Source organism: Passer montanus, unplaced genomic scaffold (assembly GCF_014805655.1).
Source record: "Passer montanus isolate IOZ18808 unplaced genomic scaffold, ASM1480565v1 scaffold38, whole genome shotgun sequence".
NCBI lineage: Eukaryota > Metazoa > Chordata > Aves > Passeriformes > Passeridae > Passer > Passer montanus.
Window position 1 is genome coordinate 8,976,040 of NW_024368596.1, and position 20,483 is coordinate 8,996,522.

General features: G+C 50.8%; 1 protein-coding gene across 1 annotated transcript; it reads left to right on the top strand.

Moving 5' to 3' along the window:
* Positions 1–14: 14 nt before the first annotated feature.
* FRMD7 (FERM domain containing 7) lies at positions 15–19,540 on the top strand. Its single transcript, XM_039717360.1, has 16 exons — positions 15–1,528; positions 2,859–2,981; positions 3,081–3,173; positions 3,692–5,773; positions 7,748–7,980; positions 11,946–12,050; positions 12,378–12,420; positions 13,697–13,730; positions 14,373–14,470; positions 14,579–14,693; positions 14,919–15,066; positions 16,143–16,238; positions 16,510–16,673; positions 16,880–16,948; positions 17,044–17,119; positions 17,242–19,540. The coding sequence occupies exons 4-16, from the start codon at positions 5,755–5,757 to the stop codon at positions 18,262–18,264; spliced, it is 2,223 nt and encodes a 740-aa protein (XP_039573294.1). The 5' UTR covers positions 15–1,528; positions 2,859–2,981; positions 3,081–3,173; positions 3,692–5,754; the 3' UTR covers positions 18,265–19,540.
* Positions 19,541–20,483: the final 943 nt, after the last annotated feature.

Sequence of the window (20,483 nt, forward strand, 5' to 3'; positions counted from 1 at the left end):
ATGAGGTAACCACATCTGAATTGTCTTGAGGGAGTCCTGGTGTGGGGAGCAGGGTGTACAGCTGTGCCCCAGCTGGGTGTAGAGCTCAATGTTGGAGCTCAGAGCAGAGAGAAGGGGAGCAAGGGCTGTGCATCATCCTCCTGTGCCAGGCAGGCACTCCCTGAGCTGGGGGCCACTTCAGAGCAGCCCCCTCACAGGCCAGTGTGGTGGAGCTTTGTTCAAAAGAAATCTCTGTTTGTCTTGTGTGTGTAACATTCTTGTTTCCATGCAGGCTTCATGTGTGTGAAGATGGCCACAAGTCCTGGCATCACCTTGCAGTGTCTGTAGCTGCCCTCCAGCCAGAGCTGACATCTTTGTACCACCCTGGCAGAGTGAGTGCTCCTGGCACTCTGCCACAAGATTTTTCCAGAAAACCAAAATGCCGAAAGCTATTTGATAGCAATTATCTTAAATGCTCAGTAAAAGCCCTGAATTTGCCAAGTCAATGATTGTCATCTGGGCCCTGTAACAAAAAGTGCATCTTCCTCAGGACATGCAGTCTTGGCACTGACCTTTAGTACTGTGTTTGTAACTAAAGCTGTGCCTTAATGGAAAATGTGATTTCAAGTTGAGAAAGAGTTGATACCTTGGTACCTTCAGTCCTCAGCAGTGTGTCAGCAGGCAAAACCACGTAGCCTGCTCACCACCCCTCCTCCAGCTGAAGCAGCATTAGCCTTATCTTGTAGGTAGGTTTCTGTGATGTTTCTTCTTCCTGCTCACACTTCCTTTGCTGCAATAGAGAAGTAGTTTCCATCTCGAGAGGAAAATGAGAGAGAAGAGCAGGGTGTGCTTCTAAGTGATTTTGGGTGAAATATCTGCTTCCCTAACCTAGCTGAGAGATGATGGTGAAGCCTGCCCTCATTAGTGCTGCTGAGGGTGGGAGCTGACACTTCAGGATCTGTCTGCTTTGAGGTGTTACTACTGGATTCATTGCTGTGCGAGTCTGACTTCTCATGTGGTTTAAAAGGAGTCAGAATGCAGCAACAATACTCCCAATTCCTTATGGCACTCAGTGTAACTGAGGAAGCTGCTTCCTATTTCCACTTGTAGGTTGGGGAGTGATGTGAGTTAAGCCCCTGTGACTTACAGCACTAGTTTATTTCCAGGTGACAGTGTAACAGAGGCTGGGTTGGTGATTTTAAGGAAGGAATAATATTGTTATTTAAGCTATTATCTTTCAAAAGTCTTTGGTGCTGAGAGTGAACTCGGTTGCTGCTGCACAGGCTTGTGTAGCATCCTTTGTTAAATAGGTGTGGCACTGTCATGTTGCTCTGCCTGATTTTGGGGCTGTTTATGTAGTGTGTTATGGCAGCTTTTGCTTTGCTCCACCAGGTCTTGCTCTGCAGGTGCCTGCAGTGTCCTGCAGCTTTCCCCATGCAGCCAGAGGACAGGGATGTCCCCCCAGAGCCATCAGGGAGCAAGGAGCCAGCTGCAGCACCAGGGATGTCCCCCCAGAGCCATCAGAGAGCAGGAGCCAGCTGCAGCACTGGTGAGAGGCCTGTCCCCACCCTGCTCCCCCAGCCAGCACGGGTGACACGTAACTGTGCCACTGCCCAGGGCACACCCCACAGCCACACAAACCCCACAGGCAGCACAGGGACCCTGCCAGGGTGGAGGGTGAACCGCCGGCCACACCTCGTGTGCAGCTGCGTGCTGGCATCTGCCCGGGGAGGCTGGGCTGTAATTACAGTGTGAAACTAGGTGGAAGTGTCTCGTCTTAATTAAAATGAGATACGGCTTGCAGAGCAGTGCGTGTTGCCCCTGTGAGTTATCTGTGCTGGAAGGGCAGCAGCCTGGGCACTGCAGGGCTGGGTGAGTCACAGCTCGCTGCAGGAAGCGCGAGCAGCTCCGGGTGTGCTCTGTCAGGGGGTGACGTGGCCCAATGTTCTGCACCCTGAAAGGGAAAAATGTGGGTTTGGGGTGTTTTACAGAGCCACTTTTATCTCTGTCTGGTAATGCAGCTGGGAGGAGCAGAGAAGGAGGCTCTGAGCTGTGCAGGTCCCGCTGGCAGCAGTGTGCTGGTGCTGCTGAGGGCAGAGCTGGGCTGGCAGTGATTGCAGGATCGTAGGGGATGAAACTTGTTCTCTGTGGAACAATGTATTTAGTATGGAATCAGCTCACTTGCCACTGGTGCTCTCCTTCAAAACCGTTTTCTTCAAGTCCCTCCAAAGGCTCTGGAGCAATAAGTGCAATAATTGATGGGAGAGTCTCTCATGTTGTAGGAACCTGTAAAATTCACTCACAGGGGAGCTTTGCTGCTTGTTTGGTTTGTGGCATGTCTGTGCTCCTTGGTGTTCTGCTGGTTCAGCCTGAGTGTGCTGTGACAGCTCTCTTAGCAGTGCCTTACTTCCTCCTAAGCATATTTCCAGTGATTAGGCTTGCATGGGATTTGAGACTCAGCAACACTGCCAGTTACTGAGTGACCTCAATTGTTCTTGCCTGGGAAGAAAAATGATAATTGTGGCACTTCCCTCCTGTGGGCATATGGGCATGGGTGTGTTAGAGAGGTGGAGGTGCTTGGACTTGCTTGGAGTCAGATGCACCAGCATTGCAGAATAATTTTGAAATTGGACTTCTTGCATGTAAATAAATAAGTGGACTAGAACTTAAATAACAAAGTTGAAAAATTCTCAGACTCACAAAAAGGATTAGTATTTCATACATTTGTGAGACAACAATGTTAACATGTTCAGTCTTAAGACTCATGCTTCTACGAAAAGGTTTAATTAGTTTGTAACTGTAACTCAGTAAAGCAAACAATCAGCTTTCTGGGAAATTTCTGGTATTTCCAGAAATAATTTATTTCCTCCTGCCATTAGGCTGACTTAGAAGATCTACTTTGACATTATCTTTGAATTATTTGGTCAGCCCAGAAAAGAGAAAATACACTTGCTGTCTGTGACATTCCTGAAGGGCTGCTTGTCTTTTTGGGAACTGGCAAGGTAAGATGAGCAGTCATCAGCTTGGGATCCATCCTACTGCTGGGACAGATCTTAGATCCCTTTTCTTCAAATTAATAATGATTTTGTGATCTCTAACAGCCTGGCTTCTGTGGGAAAACAAGAAGAATTGAACTGAATTTTCAGAAAGCTGATCTGTGTTGGAAAAGAGAGAAAGCTGCTCACAGAGCACACGTAAGTGCTGGAGCAGTTTGCAGCTCTGTGGGGTGGTGAGGGATTTTCTAAGATGATATTGGATAACCTGCTGGGGGAAGGAGTGTGTGAGGTGAGTGTAGCTCCTGCCTCTGTGTGTTGGGCTGTCATGTGGGGTCCCTGAAGTCCCTTGCAGGGACCACAGTCACATTACTGATCTTGTCATTATTTTCCATTTGTTGTTCCAGGAATTAGCACAGCCTTGCCAAGTGCTCTGGGTCTAATCTCAGTAATGCAGATGTTTTAATAGGTTAGAAGAAAGATTTTAGCTGCAGGGCCTGCCCATTATCAGGCTGTGGTTAGAAGTGCCTGGGTGTCCAGCTGCATTCCTTTCCTTTCAGCTGTCTCTGAAGTAGTTGTTGGCACAGGATCATCTGAATGGCTCCCTCTTGGGGCCCACTTTAATAATCTGGAAAGGTTTTGTGAAGGTACCCCTGGGACCCTGGGACAGTCACAATGTAGGAATGTTTCCTGGTTCTGGAAATATGTCTGTCTTGTAGCTGCCACCACCTGCCAGAAGGCCCTGGAAGAGAAGCCATGAAGTGGGGATCACCTTTGATCACTACAAAAGTACCAAGCTCCCAGCTTCAGGTGGATACTGCTCTGTTGTCCTCCACTGCCTGCTGTGAAGAGTGGCTTTGACACGCCCTTCCCTCTGCTGTGAGCTGTATTCCTGGAATCTGGAGTGCCCTGGTAGGACTACAATGTGATAAGGGTCTTTTGGGAAAGAATAAAAGGGAAAAAAAGAGTGGGGGTAGAGGGGCTACCAGGGAGGGAAGTGTTAATAAAACTCAGAATGAAGATCCATGAGGTGGAATAGGTCTGGAGGAACCTGGAGAACATGTGCTTTCTTTGTCTAGGTGTAATCAAGGCTTACTCAACCAAAGTCGTTTGTTTTGAGCCAAGAGGGAAACCACATCTGTCCTGAAAATAAGCAGTAGAGTTCCTCAGAACTCTGTCCTTCCCACTAGCACTCACCTGGCATTTGCAGACTCCGTTTGGCAGCTTCCTCAGACAAAGCCACTGGCTCTAGGATTCTTCCTGATGCTCAGCAAGTGTCCCAGACACAACATGAAAAAATAAAGGACAGCAAAAAATAAAGGTACAGCCCAGTGCTGCACAGGTGTGGTGAGGCTCCTCTGCCCAGCTGGAAATCACTGAATGCTGTGCAATGCCCAGCTCCTTGGAGGCATCAGTGCTCCTTTGATTCAATGCATTTAAGAGGCTTTCTGTTGCTGCATAAATTGCTTTCTCATGTCTTTGAAGTGACCTGTTTGAATTAAACATCACAGAGTGCTTTTTATATAGCTGTGCCAACAACACAGGGCAACTGGCATATCAAAAATGAGATAAAGTGCTCTGGATGTCACCAGAGTCAGGGCAGTATTAAGTTCCTTGTACAGCCTGTGCTGTCATTTGTATTTGCTTACAGCAAGCTCCCTTCTGCACTCCTGGTAGCAGTTTTTACATAACATGTAAAATCTGCAAAAGGAGGAAAGGTCAGCAATGCCCATGGGTGCACGCTGGAAAGTGTGACTGCTGGAGGGACCTGCTCATCCCTGCACACCGAGTCCCTCTGTGCTTCTTGTGGGGCACCACAGCACCACGAGAGGGAGCGTGGAAGCAGCGAGTGGCTTGTCCTGGGATGGTCCCGCTCAGAGCAGGGCGGTGCTCCGCTCTGGCAGCCAAACACAGGCTGAAAACAGAACAGAAATGGAAATAAATTCAGGTTTCAGGGCTTCGGGACTCCAAAGAATGTATTGCACCTAAGGTTAATTTCTCTCAGGTGTCTGGAATTGCAGCTGTGCTTGGAGTTTTTAGTGTGTAATCGAGGTTATTTGGGATTTCCTACTCTGTTATTGCAGGTAGGCAGAAAGAGCCACTTAGCTGCTGAAGCTGAAATAAAAATATAATCACGAGAATAAGATTTGCCTTAATTCTATGATTCTTTGAGCATGACACTATGCACTGATTTTGCCTTGGGTGGGACTGGGGCAAAATGCTGCTGCATAATGTCACCTTCTGGTATCAAAAGGCTGCTCAGGGATGTCTTATCCTGCAGTTTGAAGGTGATGGATGAACCCCACCTAAACACAAAATAAAAAATGCAATTATTTCCATTTTCACAGTGATTGCTTATGAATAATGAGTTTCAACACTCTGATGTCAGATTATTTAGCTGATGGTTGGTAAGCAAAATTTGATGAAAATGTAAATGTATCATTGTTTATTATATTCAATAAATAGAACAGTTTTGAGGCAGAAGTTTTTACAAGGGCAGGATATGGCAAGTCAGGTCTAACTATTGAGATATGTCCAAGATGTAATGTGGAGAAAATGCAAAACAATGATCACTGTTAAAGGTTTGAAGGAAGGACCATGTACCTGGACTGTCCCCTACAGGTGTGTCTAAATCAGCTCTGGTTTTTCCAGCCTGCTCCAGTGTTTTTTCTGCCTCACAATTTAAGGGTCTTTCCTAGGAGCTAACTCAGATCTTCCCTGCAATTTCTAGCAAACTCTTAATTTTCTCTTTAGCTTGGGAACACAGCTGATCCGTTCTGGAATGGCTCTGCATCAGTCAGGTGATTGTTGTTCCTTTTTTCTCTTTTTAAGCTAAACAAACTCAATTTTTTCAGGCTTTTTAAAATTTTTTTAATACTTTTAAAGGGGTATATTTTATAAAAAGTGTAAAGCAACTGTGTATAAGCTGGGACCCCAGCTGAGAGTGAAGCCATTCCTCCTGGAAGGGCAGCAGGAATGTGGTAGGTACCCTGCTCTGGAAGGAAATGTCCCTGTTTACAGTGCTGGTGCCATGCCTTGGATGCATTAACCAGCTGGGATAGCCTGTTGTGGGCCTGGAGTTGTTCAGAAGGATTTTGGCTGTGCCAGAGCTGCTCTCAGTAATGCAGCCAGGAGCTGCATTGCTCCCTGGCCCTGCAGCTGGGGGAGTTATGGCTGGGTGAGGAGGGAACGTGGGTGTTCTCCCTGCAGCTCCAGCTGAGGAAGGGGAGGTGAAATGTGAGTGTATGAAAGGTCACAGCTGACCAAAGTCCACCTGGGTGAGCCCTGTCTGGCATTTCAAGTGTGCATTTCTGTCTGCTCAGCAACGAGCTGGGTGTGGGCTCTTGCCTCTTGGACTGTGGTGTTCAAAATCCCCTGGCAGATCTCTAATGACTTTATCTATACATCTCAATTTCCTTTCCTCTAAACCAAATTTGAAGATAAACATGACAGAGTGTGAGGGCCAGCAATGCACAGTGATGCAGGGGTAGCATTGTTATGTCCCTTCTCTGCCAGAGTTTGTTCTCTCACAGCCTGCTCCTCTCTCTGGAGGCAGTGGGGAGGTTTGGGGCATTTCCTTGCCCATCCCCAGCCCCAGACCAGGGGTTGTCTTGGTTAACAGAAAATTTACATGTTTTTCTGTGGATAAAAAGCTCTATGGTCTTTCTCTCTGTACCAGAAATGACAAGGTATGTTGCCCTGATGGCCTCTGTCTTGACATCCTCAGGAATATTTGGGAAGTGTAAGAGAGGCCATGGCAAATGGCGTGGAGTGACTTACAGTGGAAGTTTCAGTAAAAACAGGCAAGGGAGCACCAAGGAAAATCTCTGCAAATCTAAACATGGGTTTTTTTTTCCTTATTTGCTGAGCCATGCTTCTATCACTCTGGGTCCCACAGGATCGTGTGTGATTGTGACTTTTTCCAGCAGCAATAATGATCCCCTAAGCCAATCCAGTGCCTGCCTTTGGCACTGATCAGTGCATTTATTTCTGAAAGTGGGGGCTCCTGCCCAAAGGCTGCTTTCACCCAAAAGCTCAGTGAGCAGCCTCTGATGGGTGAGGGGAGCCAGAGGGGTCAGAGAGCTCCTCATGTCCTGCAGCACAGGGGCAGAGAGGCAGCACAAGTGTCCCCAGGCAGGCAGCACTCTGAGCAAGGCTGCACAGAGCAGCCTGGGCTGAGCTGGGGCTCTGAGCGTGGGGGGCTGGCCCTGGCACTCCCAGGATGAGCTGATGAGGGGGACATGGGCTTTTCAGATTTGAACTGGGAACCAGGTTGTCTCAAAGGAGACTTCACTAAGCTACTCTACCAGGGTGTGAGCTGGGAGTTAGGGGCAGGTTTGCCTCTCCAGGAAGGACTCACAACTGGTTTCAAGTCCAGCTGGAAACATTTTCCAGTCTCTGGTGAAGTACATCAGCCCATCCACTCATCCCTCAGTGGCCAGGACATGCTCTGCCCACCCCATGGAGCCAGCACAGCTGCCAGCCAGCTGCTCTGCCAGTGCACCCTGAGCAGAGCAGAGCAAGGGTGGCCTGCTGGGTGACTCTGGCAGCAGAGATGCTCAGCTCTTGCCCCTGACCCGTGGTACCAAGCCTGGGCTTGCTCTGCCCCCACATTGGTCACCACCAGCTGTGACAGTGAGCATTTATCTCAGCCCCATTACTGCCAATCTCCCCCCTATTAACACACCCATAATTCACAGGCAGAAAACCTCTTTTATTGCAGTGGTGACATTTAAACCAAGGGACTTGTTGGTTTGTTGGGGTTTTTTTAATAGTTTTTAGGCAGTCAGCTCGTTTGCTGCAGCCTCTGCTCCACATCTGTGAGTGCAGCCTTCTCCATCCAGCTGAGAGGGAATTATGTGTGCAAGAGGAGTCAGGGCTGCCTTCCCAGCTCCTGGCTCACACTGCTAGCACTGCTGTGCCTGCTGCACACCCAGCTGCGTGCCCGAGGATGCTGCACCTGAAAGTCCAGTTCCTGGATGACTCCCAGAAGATCTTTGTAGTTGATGTAAGTGGGTATCATATTCTTACTGATTTTTTTTGGTGTTAATTATTAAGTCATTGCTGCTCTGAAGGATTGCATGGTGTCTGATAGCTTCTTGTTTTCAGCTTTAAAAATGCCAGCTAAACAAACAAGGAAACCAATCTCAAATTTAAAATGAAGCTTTCTAGAACTAATTGGTAGGTGTTTTTTGGTATCAACATACTCATCTGCTCCCCTGTTATTGGCATTATTTATGAAGAAGGAGGAATGGCTTTTACTTACCTGATGTGATCTTTAGTAAATCAGTTAATATGAAGTGATGGTCTGGACAGGTGTTGAGTTCTCTCGTTTGTCTGGCTGCCGGTGTAAACATTCAGCAAAGAAGTAAAGCCTGGGAACAGAATAAAAATAGTATATTTGTCCAAGTTATCCCTGTTGAGAAACATCTGCACACATCTTCTCCTGGGCATTCAGCTGAAAAAGAAAACTGTGTGGTTTTGTGAATAGCTGAGGAAAAAACTCTTATTTTCTGCATGGCAATGTCCACAACACATTGTGATTAATAATTCACATTTAATAAATGCTAGCTCTGAACTAGGTTTAAACTGTTAAGTATTATATATCTGTGGTGTTAGATTTATGCATATGTGTACAGATAACTGAAAGCAGCTATGTCTGTGTGTTAGAAACATCTCTTTACAAGTGTGATTGCACATTTACTGTTGGTTAGGGTTTCATAATCACAGTAGCTAATTGAATTAGCTAATTCAAGTAGATTTGTTCTAGTACTTACCTGCATCTCCTGTGGGAGCAGGGTGTTTAATATAAAATGTTTTGGTTTTTTTCAAGTTCTGTTGCTTTTCTTATACTGTCCTCTTCTGTGGTTTATAGCACAGCTTGAGAACTGCTCTCTCAGATGCACAGCTCCATTTCTTTGTGACAGTATTTTGCACAAAAGAGGATTATAAAGCAATTCCATGCCTTGACACAGTATGGAAGTTGTTTGATTTAGTTTAATTAATCTATCCTAGTCCAGGAGTCAGCTCAAAAATGAGACAAGTCATTTTAAAATGCCTTCCCCTCCTGCTCCCATTGATTAGATCAGGTCATACTGAAACCCAATTCAAAAGATTCTTCTGCTACAATGTTGCTGCATTTTTTTCCACCTCTGTTTTCTTATTTGCTCAAAAGGCAGCACTATAGCTCTGCACGACATGTTATTGCAGCAAATAGCTTCCATTAGAGGAACTCCTGGTCATTTCCTTTTTTAGCATGGAATGGTATTGGAAACCCCTTTTAGGCATTTCGTGCATTTGCTGCTGCTGTGTGGGTACGATAAATGAGTCGCTGAATTAGTGACTTCCCCGGTATAAAAGGAGTGCTTTGGGCTAAGTTTTGAGCAGATATTTTAAGCAACTCTTCCCAAACCCCTCCTGACTTTGGAAAGCTCTTTTGAATGAGAAGTACTTCAGTGTAATGGGAGGGAAAGGACAAAAGAGAGAAAAGGCAGAGGGCCTGACTGCCCCTGCTCCTCACACTCAGTGTAAACTCTCTACCTGCCTCACGTGGTGTCACAGCTGCTGGCATGTGCAGCAAGGTCTCCTTTCCAGGCTGCTTTGCATGAGAACAAGTTCCTCTCCTGGTGCTGGATGCTGACCCAGGAAGGTTTCTGCCTCCATCTGCATCCTTGCTGACATTTGGGACCACTGAGTTCCCAGGATTTCCTTCAGCTGAGCACTGGAGATGGTTCCTGGGGTAAGAGGTCTGAGCCCTCAGGGCAGGGCAGAGAGGGGCTTGGCACATCTCTGAATGTCCCCACTGTGCCCTCCCTCCTGAACACCCCCCATGGCAGGGCCTGGGATGCTGCAGGAAAACCAAACAAACCCAGAAAAAGTAGCTGCTGAGGCTGGGTGAAGGACAGAGTCTGCTGTGGTCGTGTGTCCCTTGTAAAGCTGGGGATTCCTTGCCAGGAGGTGTGTGGGCCTGCTGGCAGAGGAGCAGGGGCACAGGGAGGCTGGTGGCTTTTGATGCATGACACTCTGTGCTGATGGACAGGCATCCCCCAAGTTGGTGCGAAAAAATCACAGCAAATCCCATGAGCTGATGCTCACCCCTAACCCATGGACCTGGGAGTGGCAGCCTGTCCTGTGGCAATGCTGCAGAAATGGGCTTGGCCTTTGGGCTGCAGCTGCTGCCAGAGTCCTTCTGGGGACATGGGGGTGTGTGTGTGTCCCGTGTGTTGCACGTGTTGCTGTCTGCCCCTGGAAGTGCCTCTGGCTTTCTGATCCTGCTCACAGTCCCAGATGCTCTCACTGAGCAGTGCAGGGCAAGTGCAGCCTCTCCTTTTCACCTTCTGCTCTGGGGTTTCTGCCTGCGGGTGCTCACCTGGCCCTGCAGCATTCCCACAGGCACCTGTGGGCTGGGGCATGGGGCAAACAGCCCCACATGCCATGTTTCTGCCTTGCACTGTGCTCCCCCAGCACACACCACCCTTCCCTCACTCAGTGCAGGGCTGATGCTGCTGAGCATGGCTGCACCCCAGTGCTTGAGGAAGCACTGGCCTCAGCACCCCAAAATCCAGGACAGGACACCTGCAAGCAACACTCTGCAAGGGAAAGGCTCTGCTTCTAAAGCACCCCTGCAGCAGCAGGGCTGTGGCTCCCAGTGAGCAGGTTTTCCTGGGTTTGGGGCTGCTCCTGTCCCGTGGTGCCTGCCCTGGGCAGTGCTGGCCTTGGAGCAGAGTGGGTCACTCCCAGCACACATATGGTAGGTAATAACCCAGTAAGAAATTGTCTTTCCTGGCTGCCTGACAAAGGCCAAGGCCTTTCATGCTAGAAAATTCTAGCTTGGAAAAAAAACATTTATAATTTTTTTAATTACCCTTGTGATCCAGTAATTTTGAGGGGAACTGGGAGTGCTGCAGAGCCAATGCTGTTATTATGCTATCACTTTTCTGCAGCCTTTCAGCACAGAGCCAGCAATTTCATCCCAGGAGAAGCCCTGAAAGGTGGTTATTAGTGTGCATCACCACCAGCAGCCAGGTCCCTCCCATCCCTGCTGGGGACAGCCACTGCCACAGGGAGCTGCAGCCTGTCTTCCCCTCCATCACCCAGCATGTGATAATTTAGCAGCTGTCTAACCTGGCCTCTCTGCTCCAGCCTGCTTTTGCAATAACCATTACTTCTTTTTGGTCTGCTTTTCACAAGCTGATGAAGGCAGGCTCATGGTTCATCAGGGTTTTGTTGGGGTGGGTCACTGCCATTTTAATTTCTGGTGCTTTCTGGAGCATATTCCAGAGTCGGGGGCCTCCTGGTTTGTTCTCCAGCCAGGTCACACAGCATGGCAACAAGTCAAGAAAACACCCTCCAAGTGTTTCTGTTTACTGGGAATAACCACAGCCTGGCCTCCCTTATCAGCATGTAGCACCCCTTAATTCCTATTGCTAAAGCCCACGGATGACTCAGAGCCCACGGCACAGGATCCCTGGTCCTGTTGCAGTTAATTACCATGAACCATAATAGCAGCTCATCCCCAGCTGCTGGGACACACGGACTCACTGCACAGGTTTGAGGGCTGCTCCGTTGGCTCTTAATTAAGCACGTTTGCCATGGCTGTCCCTGGTTCAGGCAGTGATCCTGGGGATCACTCACTGGTTTGCCAGGGACAGAACTGCCCACACAGTGATAGCTGTGAGCAGCGAGTCAAAACATGGTTTATTTTCTCTTGCTCTCCTTTCTGGTTTATGTTCCTTAATAAAGGAGAGAATGATGGGAAGGAATCTGATTTCCAAAAGCAGGGAGCACAGCATGCAGTTGTCCTGTTGTTCATGCTGGAGCCAACAGCATTTGTTGATTAAGATTCTGCTGCTGCATGGTCAGGAAAGGGGTGCAGGAAGGGAGCTGAGACTTCTCCCCAACTCTCTGAAATCCCATCACAGCTGCTGTCAGCGTTGCCTAACCTGCTGCTTCTGTGCTGTGTTTGTTTGCTAGCAAAAATCCTGTGGGAAAGGGCTCTTCAACCTCACCTGCAGCCACCTCAACCTCGTGGAGAAGGAGTACTTTGGGCTGGAGTTTCTCAGCCAGGCTGGGAACCAGGTGAGTGCAGCTGGAGCTGCCAGTGCCTGCATGGCTGGGGGTGGGTAGCACCTCCCTGAAATTCCAAATGGAAAATTCAACAGGAAGCTTTTCCATGATGGCAGGAAACCCCTGAAAATGGGAGTTAGGAGGGGAGCCACAAGCCCCAGTGACATCTACAGCTCATGGTCTATCCACAGCCATCCGTGTGGCACTGCCCAGCAGGACACTTGTCACTGCAGCCAAGCTGGCCAGCGTTTTCATGTTGCATTCCACCATGCTGCTGCTGCCTTTATTCCCCATCTCTCGTGTTATTTATTTACCCAGCTCTTCTTTGCCTCATTTCAGGTCTGGTTGGAACCACTAAAACCCATTACAAAACAAGTGAAAAGTAAGTATTTCAAGAATAGAATTCTTATAAATCATTAACAGTGACAGTCGAGCACATTCATGCAGTGTTGTTTTTGGGGGACAGGATCTCTGGCTTCTAGCACTTAACCAGGCTCATTTTAGAGGCTGAGGCTGGGCAGGATTGTTTGCAAGGACACCTCAGTCCATACAAAATCCTGCAGAAACCCAACTGCCTTTGCAATCTGGTACTGCCCCATTTTAGGCTGGAGCTGTTAATAATCTGACAGCTTGGCAGAGGAGCAGGGGTGGCTGAGTGCCTGTGTGGCTGTGCTGGCAGTGTGACAGGCCCTGCTCCTGCGTGCCCTCCTTTCCCCATTCCAGCTCATGGCCCAGGCACCTGCGTGGGGCAGGGTCCCCCCTCTGCCCTGCAGCTCCTCCCCAGCCCCACGGAGATGCTGCAGAGCCTGGCCTGAGTTCAGGCCCAGCCTCCTCTCCCTGGCCATGACCAGAGTTAACTCAGTGCTGCTTTCAGCAGCCCCTTTCCATCCCCACAGTATTTTCCCCAAGAACACGATGGCTGGGAGGTGACTGAGAGCTTGGGGCCATGACCCCAGCCTTTGCCACGGGGAGGCTGCAGAGCAGGGTTTGCATGAATTTCCCTGAAAGGGGAAAGCCTGATAAGGAGCCTTCCCCTTCTGGGTGCACCACAATTGGAATTGTTGCAGGCACCTATTTCCTTTACCCTGTGCCTTCTGGCCTGTCCCTCTGAGCCATCCCAGGGTGTTCTGTGACAGTCAGTGCTTACATAATTGCCTCCCTCCCTCCAGACATTTTGCCTTGGGCTTGGCTGCTTGTTCTCACTCACCCCACAAAAAAACCCTTTGCCCAAGCAGCTTGCTATGGAGTTGTTGCATCCCAAGTGCTTGAAGGGCTGAGTTTAACACACAGCCCCAGTGATGGCAATCACACCAAGGTTCTGGCCATGCTCCCTGGCACCATTTCCTGGAAACCCCCTCCAAAAGGGATTTTTGCAATTTAAAGAATTGCTGGAGCATTTTTCTCTTTAGTGTTCTTTAGATATCCAAATCTCTATTTGCATCCATTGGTAATACTGGGGGCCTGGGCGGGCTGGTTTTGGGGGGCAGGCTGTAGTCCCTGATTTATAAGGGTCCAGATAATTTACTCCGTAAGGAGGCAGCATGTGTGAAGAGAGTTGTAAATGTTCTCAATAGACATGTAAAAGAAAACTTATGAAGATGTTGTGTTTTAAGATCCTAAGGAGGTTCTTTTCAAATTTATGGTGAAATTTTTCCCAGTGGACCCCGGCCACCTGAGAGAAGAACTGACCAGGTACAGTGCTTGTTTTATTGCTTTCTTACCACACAGTTATGGTTTTTTACAGTGTGTTAATTCTTTACCTTCATCCACCCCAGCCTGTCTGTGTGCAGTGGTTATCCTAAGTATTACACTTTACAGAACAAAACCAGAGAATATCTTTTCTTGATCCTCTGTTTTTAAACACGATCCACTTGAAGGATCAGCTGTCTTATGAGGCTGCAATTTGTTTACTGCCAAACACTTTAGCAGTTGGGCACAGAATCTGACTGCTCAGTCTAGCTCCTGCCTCAAGCAGTGTTCTGAGAGAACAACTTTAGCTGCATTTTTAAAAATGACATTGTTAGCTTCTACAATTTTAGAGAAAGCATTGCAAACAGGGACTAAGAATAAAACTGAGACAGTGCTTCTGCAGAACGTCAGCCCCAAGAGAGACAAATGCCCTCATAAACAGAAAAGAATGTTAATTTTGAAATCTACTAATGAGCATTTCAATGGCAGGGACGTGCTGGTCCCACTGGTGCCCAGCTGCAGCCTTCACGCTCATCCTGTGACCCTGCAGGTGTGCATCCCATGAGATGTGGGAACAGGCACGGCTCTCACGGCTCAGCCCAGCACCCAGTCCCCCCCAGGGCATGCTCCTGTCCCCCTCCACAGGTACCTCTTCACCCTCCAGATCAAGAAGGACCTGGCTCAGGGGCGGCTGCCCTGCAGCGACAAGAGCGCGGCGCTGCTGGTCTCCCACCTGCTGCAGTGTAAGGGCCAGCAGAGCCTTCCCTGGGCATGGGCTTTGGCTGAGAGCCAGGGCTCCCCTCTGCCCGACCCCTCTCAGCCTAACCCATGCTCTCCCCGTGTCCCTAAAGCCGAGCTGGGCGACTTCCACGAGGAGACAGACCAGCAGCACCTGGCCACGCACAGGTACCTGCCCAACCAGGAGTACCTGGACAACAAGATCATGCACTACCACCGGAGACACAGGTAAGGGCTGCTGCTCACCAGGGCTGCCCAAACCCCCTGATGGACCTCTTCTCATGATGGACAACCTCCATCGTGATGGACACGATGTTCTCATCACCAGGCAGGGCTGGCAGTGGGGTGGGTGTGATGCCAGCATGTGCACCTACAAAACTGCTTTTTCCAGCCCATTTCAGCATCTCCCTTCTCACTCCTGTCACTCCCTGTGCGTTTGTTTTGTGTCCCCAGAGGGAAGACACCCGCGGAGTCAGATGTTCAGCTGCTGGACGTGGCCAGGAAGCTGGAGATGTACGGGATCCGCCTGCACCCCGCCAGCGACGGCGAGGGGACACAGATCAACCTGGCCGTGACACACATGGGGGTGCTGGTGCTGAGGGTGAGCCTGGGGGGTGGCCTCTCCTTCTCCCCTTTGAGCACCCCAAACTCTCCCAAATCCTACAAAAGGGCACGTGTTCCACAGGCCGTGGGGGTGAAGGGGATGCTGTGGGACTCAGCCCCACCATCCCTGTGTGCCACTGAACGTGCCCCAGCTCTGCTGGCCCTTGTCCCCCGAGCGTGGTGGCCGTGTGAGCAGCACAGGTTCCACGGCTCTGTCACATGTGCTCACCGTGTAATCTTCCAGCGAAAATAGCCCCCCCCGTGTGTGTGTGTGTGTGTGTGCAATTACACAGCGCTGTAATCACAGCCGGGCTGCTCAGTAAACACAGACTTCCTCCCAGCCAGCATGAGGCAGCGCTCCGCTCCCACACCAGCTGATTTCAACCTGGGAACATCTTGTCACAGCAAAAAAAACAAACCGACAAACCCAAACATAAAACCTAGCTGTGGGTCTGCTGTTGGTAATTAGTGCTGCCAGACCTGGTTATTTATTCAGAGCCATAAACACCCCTCACGCATGATTAGAGCATCTGTGAGCCCATTAAAATCTGGGCTCTCGCAGAGAGCTGAGAGGGTCCTGGTGCCACTGAGTGGAGTCACACGATTTTTCCTGGTTCTGCCATGTGGCTGCACCTAACCTTGTGCAAAGTGATAACAGAGTAATTAACGTGTGCTTGCAGCCTGCTTAAACCAGGCCTGAAGGGGTGGGGGTGAGCTGAGCACTGCTACACTTCCCAGCAAAGGAGGGCAGACTTGTATTTCTTTGGGGCACTGATTCTGCCTTAACTCCTGTGATATTTGAGCTGGCACAGATAGGATTCCCTGCCTTAACGTCTCTGAGGTTTGTCTGGGGATCTTGGACTTCTGCAAAGAGCTTCAGCAGGCAGAGTTAAGCCCTGAACATTAATTTCTACTTGTAGAACCAGCTGATGCAGTCAAACACCAAACCCCAGCAGCTCCAATAGCTGCTTTGGAGACTGATGCAGAGTCCTGTGAGCTCAGGCCTTGGCCCAGTGCATTTCTGTATTTACAGGTTGCCCCATCCAGCTGTAATTGCTGTGTTTGTCCTTGCAGGGCAATACAAAGATCAACACCTTCAACTGGTCCAAAATTCGCAAACTGAGTTTCAAGAGGAAGCATTTTCTCATCAAGCTCCATGCAAACATCTCTGTAAGTACCACGCCACAGGTGGCTGCTGGGCTGGGGAGCAGACAGCTGGGGATGGAAGGTCAGCCACACAAAATCCCCAGTTTTGAGAAAAATCCATTCCTGCTGCTCATGATAGTGCTCCTTCTTGAGGGCTACTCCTGTGTCCCCAGCGAGGTGACAGAGCACTGCCTGGAGCCACTGACAGCCCATATGACCCTTGGGGGATCAGGAGGGCAGATGGCAGAGCTTGTGACGTGCTCCTGACCCCAGCTGTCCTGCCTCTGGCACACAGGAGCTGTGCAAGGACACGCTGGAGTTCACCATGGCCAGCCGGGACACCTGCAAGGCCTTCTGGAAGACGTGTGTGGAGTACCACGCCTTCTTCAGGCTCTCTGAGGAGCCCAAGTCAAAGCCCAAAGCCCTTCTGTGCAGCAAAGGCTCCAGCTTCCGCTACAGGTAAATTCCCTGGGGAAAAACCCAAACTGCTGGGGCTGGGAAGGGCCTGGGGATGGCTCCCAGCCTCCCTTTTATGCCAACCCTGTGTGAATCTGAGTGGGTGATAACAGCTACTTCTCCTGGAGAGACCCCAGCTGCATCCCCTCACACAGGCACACGGGGCTGGGGCTGATGGTGCTGCTCACATTTCTCCCTCCATGCTGCAGTGGCAGGACTCAGCGGCAGCTGCTGGAGCACGGGAGGAAGGCTAAGATGAAGAGCCTGCCCTTCGAGAGGTACCAGGGGCACGGAGGGGGGCAGTGCCTGAGGGGACTGGGGACAGGGGAAGGACCCTCCTGGCCGTACACCTACCCGTGCTCGTGTCCTGCAGGAAACACTACACGTCCCGCTACGACGAGAGGCAGTGCCGCTCCTCCCCGGACCTCCTGACGGATGTGTCAAAGCAGGTGAGTCCCCTTGGCACCAGCGACAGCTCTGTGCCTGGGTCTTGGCATTGCTGCCCCAGCTGCAGGCCAAGCCAGCCCCTCAGCTCTGGGCTCCCTGCCCACCCGCTCTGTGCCCTGCCCAGGTGGAGGAGCTGCGCCTGGCCTACGGCAGCCGGGGCTCCTACCACGCCAACGGCGTGCACGGCTCCGAGCCCACCCTGGACAGCCGGCGCCGCAGCTCCACCATGGAGGTGACGTTTGCCGCTGAGCTGGAGCGCTCCAAGCCCGAGGCATCCCCCACCTTCCTGCCCCACTCCAAAAGCTCATCTGCCTTCCCCCTGCTCTACGCCCAGCTGGAGATGGAGCGGGCGTGGGAGCCCATGGACCTCTTCGGAGCCAGGAATCCCTTGACGTCCTTTCGGCCCCACCACCAGTTTGCTGGGAACAGTAAAAGCACCTCTGTGGGCAACATGCGGGAAGTGAGCGCCCGGCAGCTGGTGTACACAGATGTGCCCTGTCCCCTGCCCGTGCTGGCCCCGGCCCCCCCTGTGCTCTTCTATGTGGACAGGGCGCTGCAGCCCCCGTGCCCTGCACTGGCCCCTGGCGAGGACACAGCAGGAGCAGCTGGCACAAGCAGCCCCGTGGCAGCAAAACCCCCCCGGCAGAGCCCGAGCGGGACCCAGGCTGGGCAGCTCCATGGTGAGGCCATGGGCACGAGCATGGCGGGGGAGAGCAGGTCACTGGCTCGCTCCTTCCATTACGGCCTTCAGGAGCAGCCTCCCAAGCGGTCCTGGAGCCAGTCGGACATGAAAACCATCCGCTTCCCCTACGGCTCCGAGTTCAGGCCCCTGGGGCCGTGCCCGGCTCTCAGCAGCCGGAAAGGGGGTGTTTTTTGGCACGTCCCAGCCCAGCAAGGGCTGGCTCCGGGGCCGCGGCGCTCCAGCGAGCGCTACCTGGGCAGCAGCACCGAGTCCAGCGACTCCGACCCGGAGCTGCTGGCCGCCGACTACTGCTCGCTGTACGGCCGCGTGCTGCGCTCGCCCATGGCCCGCGTGCGGCTCTCCTCGGGCAGCCTCCAGCTGGACGAGGAGGATGAGGAGGTGTCCTTTGCCACCAGCGCTGCTGAAGAGAGGGTTTCCAGAGGGGCCTCCAAGTATTTCACCTAGGTGCCTGACACCGGCCAGAGGGAGCAGAGGTGGCCGGCGCTGACCCAGGGTCAGAGAATGGTGACACTCTTCGTTTGCAGGTCTGCTTACAGCTTATGAAACATTGATGGGATCGTGTTGTGTGAGTGCTCTTAGCTATAGAGGATGTGTTCATGGGCATCAGGGCTGTGTTCGGAAGGATTCAACCCCTGCACCACACTTGGAAGCTGGTTTGCCTCTGCCACCACACTTTGAGGGGGGGTCTTACTTCAGCCAGAGGCCAGGGATCTCCTAAAGCCCTGCTAAGCCCCTGTGTCCTGCCCAAGCTGATGCTTGGAGCTCAGCTGCTGGAGTCTTCATTGAGGGGGAGGGAGAAAAGAAAGAGACTTCTCAGAGAATAGTTTCAGCTGCTGCTTTTCCCAGCTGCAGGGAGACACACTGGAGGGAAGGGTGTTTCAGGCCCTTTTGGAAAGGAGCAAGATCTTCATGGGGGGCTGCTCCTTGAGCTGATGCCATGTGGACAGGACAAAACCCCAGCAGCGAGCCCATCTCCTCCACTTGTCTCACCTCCCTCCGGTGCTGCAGGGAGAGCCTGGCACTCAAACACAAGGCTCTCTGTGTGGCTGTCTTCTCCCTGGCCAGTTTAGAGGATTATCCTTCTCCAGAAATATCTCAGTAGTGCTTGTCAAGCTTTTAGAAGCCCCCCATGGTGAGCACTGGGAAGTGGGTTCATACTCTCTAACTGTGCTTTGCTTAGGCACATCAGCCATCACCTCCTGGCAGCACCACGACAGCCCCAGCACTTCAGTGCTCTGCTTAAGTCTGAGAGAGATGTGTAAGGAGGTTCTTTGGGGTCCCTTGCTTCCCCAAATCTGTCCTCAGTTAAGCAGCATGGGAAAAAAGATACCAGGAGCAGGTAGGAAAGGAACAAGCAGCTTCTTGGAAGTATTTTTATTAAAAAACTTACTATTACCCTAAACCTACATTAAATCTACTTGGATATCTTGAGAATGATGACATCTCCATAAAGTTTTAGGGGGGGGATATTGATAATTTTCTTTAAGAACAACCCTGTAAGTCTTTGTAGGACATGACTGTAAGCAGGGAGACAGCCCAGAAAAATCCACAGCAGAGAAACCACTGCAGCCTGCTAGGAGGATTTCAGAAACATGGAAGCTGGGACCAAAAAAAAATAGATTAAAATGTAGAAAAAAAACCTGGGCTTATGGGTCCTGCTCACTCTGCATGTTGCTGTCCTTTGTTTTAGAAGGTGGACAATAAAATACAGTTGTTCATACTGGAGTTTTGAGTTCCTTGTTCTGCCCTGTGAAATCTGCACCCCCAGTCCTGCAGGCACCCCCCATCACACCTCGCCCTGTGCCTCCCAGTCAGGAGCTTCCCTCAGTGCTCCCAGGAGCTGGTTTCCCTCTCCTGCTCTGCTGCCTGGCCTCCTCTGTGCCCTTGCTGTCCCAGCAGCTGGGGACACTTGTGGAGATCCCTGAACACTGCTGAAAACAGCCACATTCTTGGTTAGTTGCCCAAAGAAATGCATTAGCCCAACAAGTGAGTACATTGTAAGGTTTGCTTCTGCTCCTAGTTAGCCTGTGCTGAAGCTGGGAGCTGCAGTGATCCCTCATGCTGCTCTGGCACGTGTTCTACCAAAAAAAAGGATAATCTTTCTGGCTGAAGGGTTGTTTCTTCCCTATTCCCAAAGCTCTGCACCTTGAAAAGAGCAAGAATCACTACTCAGTGCATTTAAGAATGGCAGTCTGTGGGCACAGTTTGGTAGGTTTTTTTTAAAAAGCAGCAGTGTTTCAAGCACAGGCTGCACACACAGCTCTGGGACAGTTCCACAGTCGCTGTTAGCTCCTCAAGCATGTGGAGACACACCCTGAGCATGTCCCACCATGAGAAATCACTGTACAAACACCCTGCTCAAATCTTCAGGAACTGCCATAGTCTTGAAGACTATGCTGGGAAAACAGCGTTGAGAGGGAGAAACAAGGACTTGGGAACTATTTTTGGGTTTTTCCATGGACTAAGGAGCACTGGGGCACAGTGTGGGCACTGTGCCTCAGCACATCCTACACATGGTCAACAATAGCAGAGGAACAAAGCAGCTCGTCAGCAAGTGACACAAATCAACATCTCTGAGCTAAATTCATTGCATAAACCACTTTAGTGGGACTGGCTAAAATTAAGGAACAATCCCAGTAAGCAGTGGCTTACTTGTCAAGGAA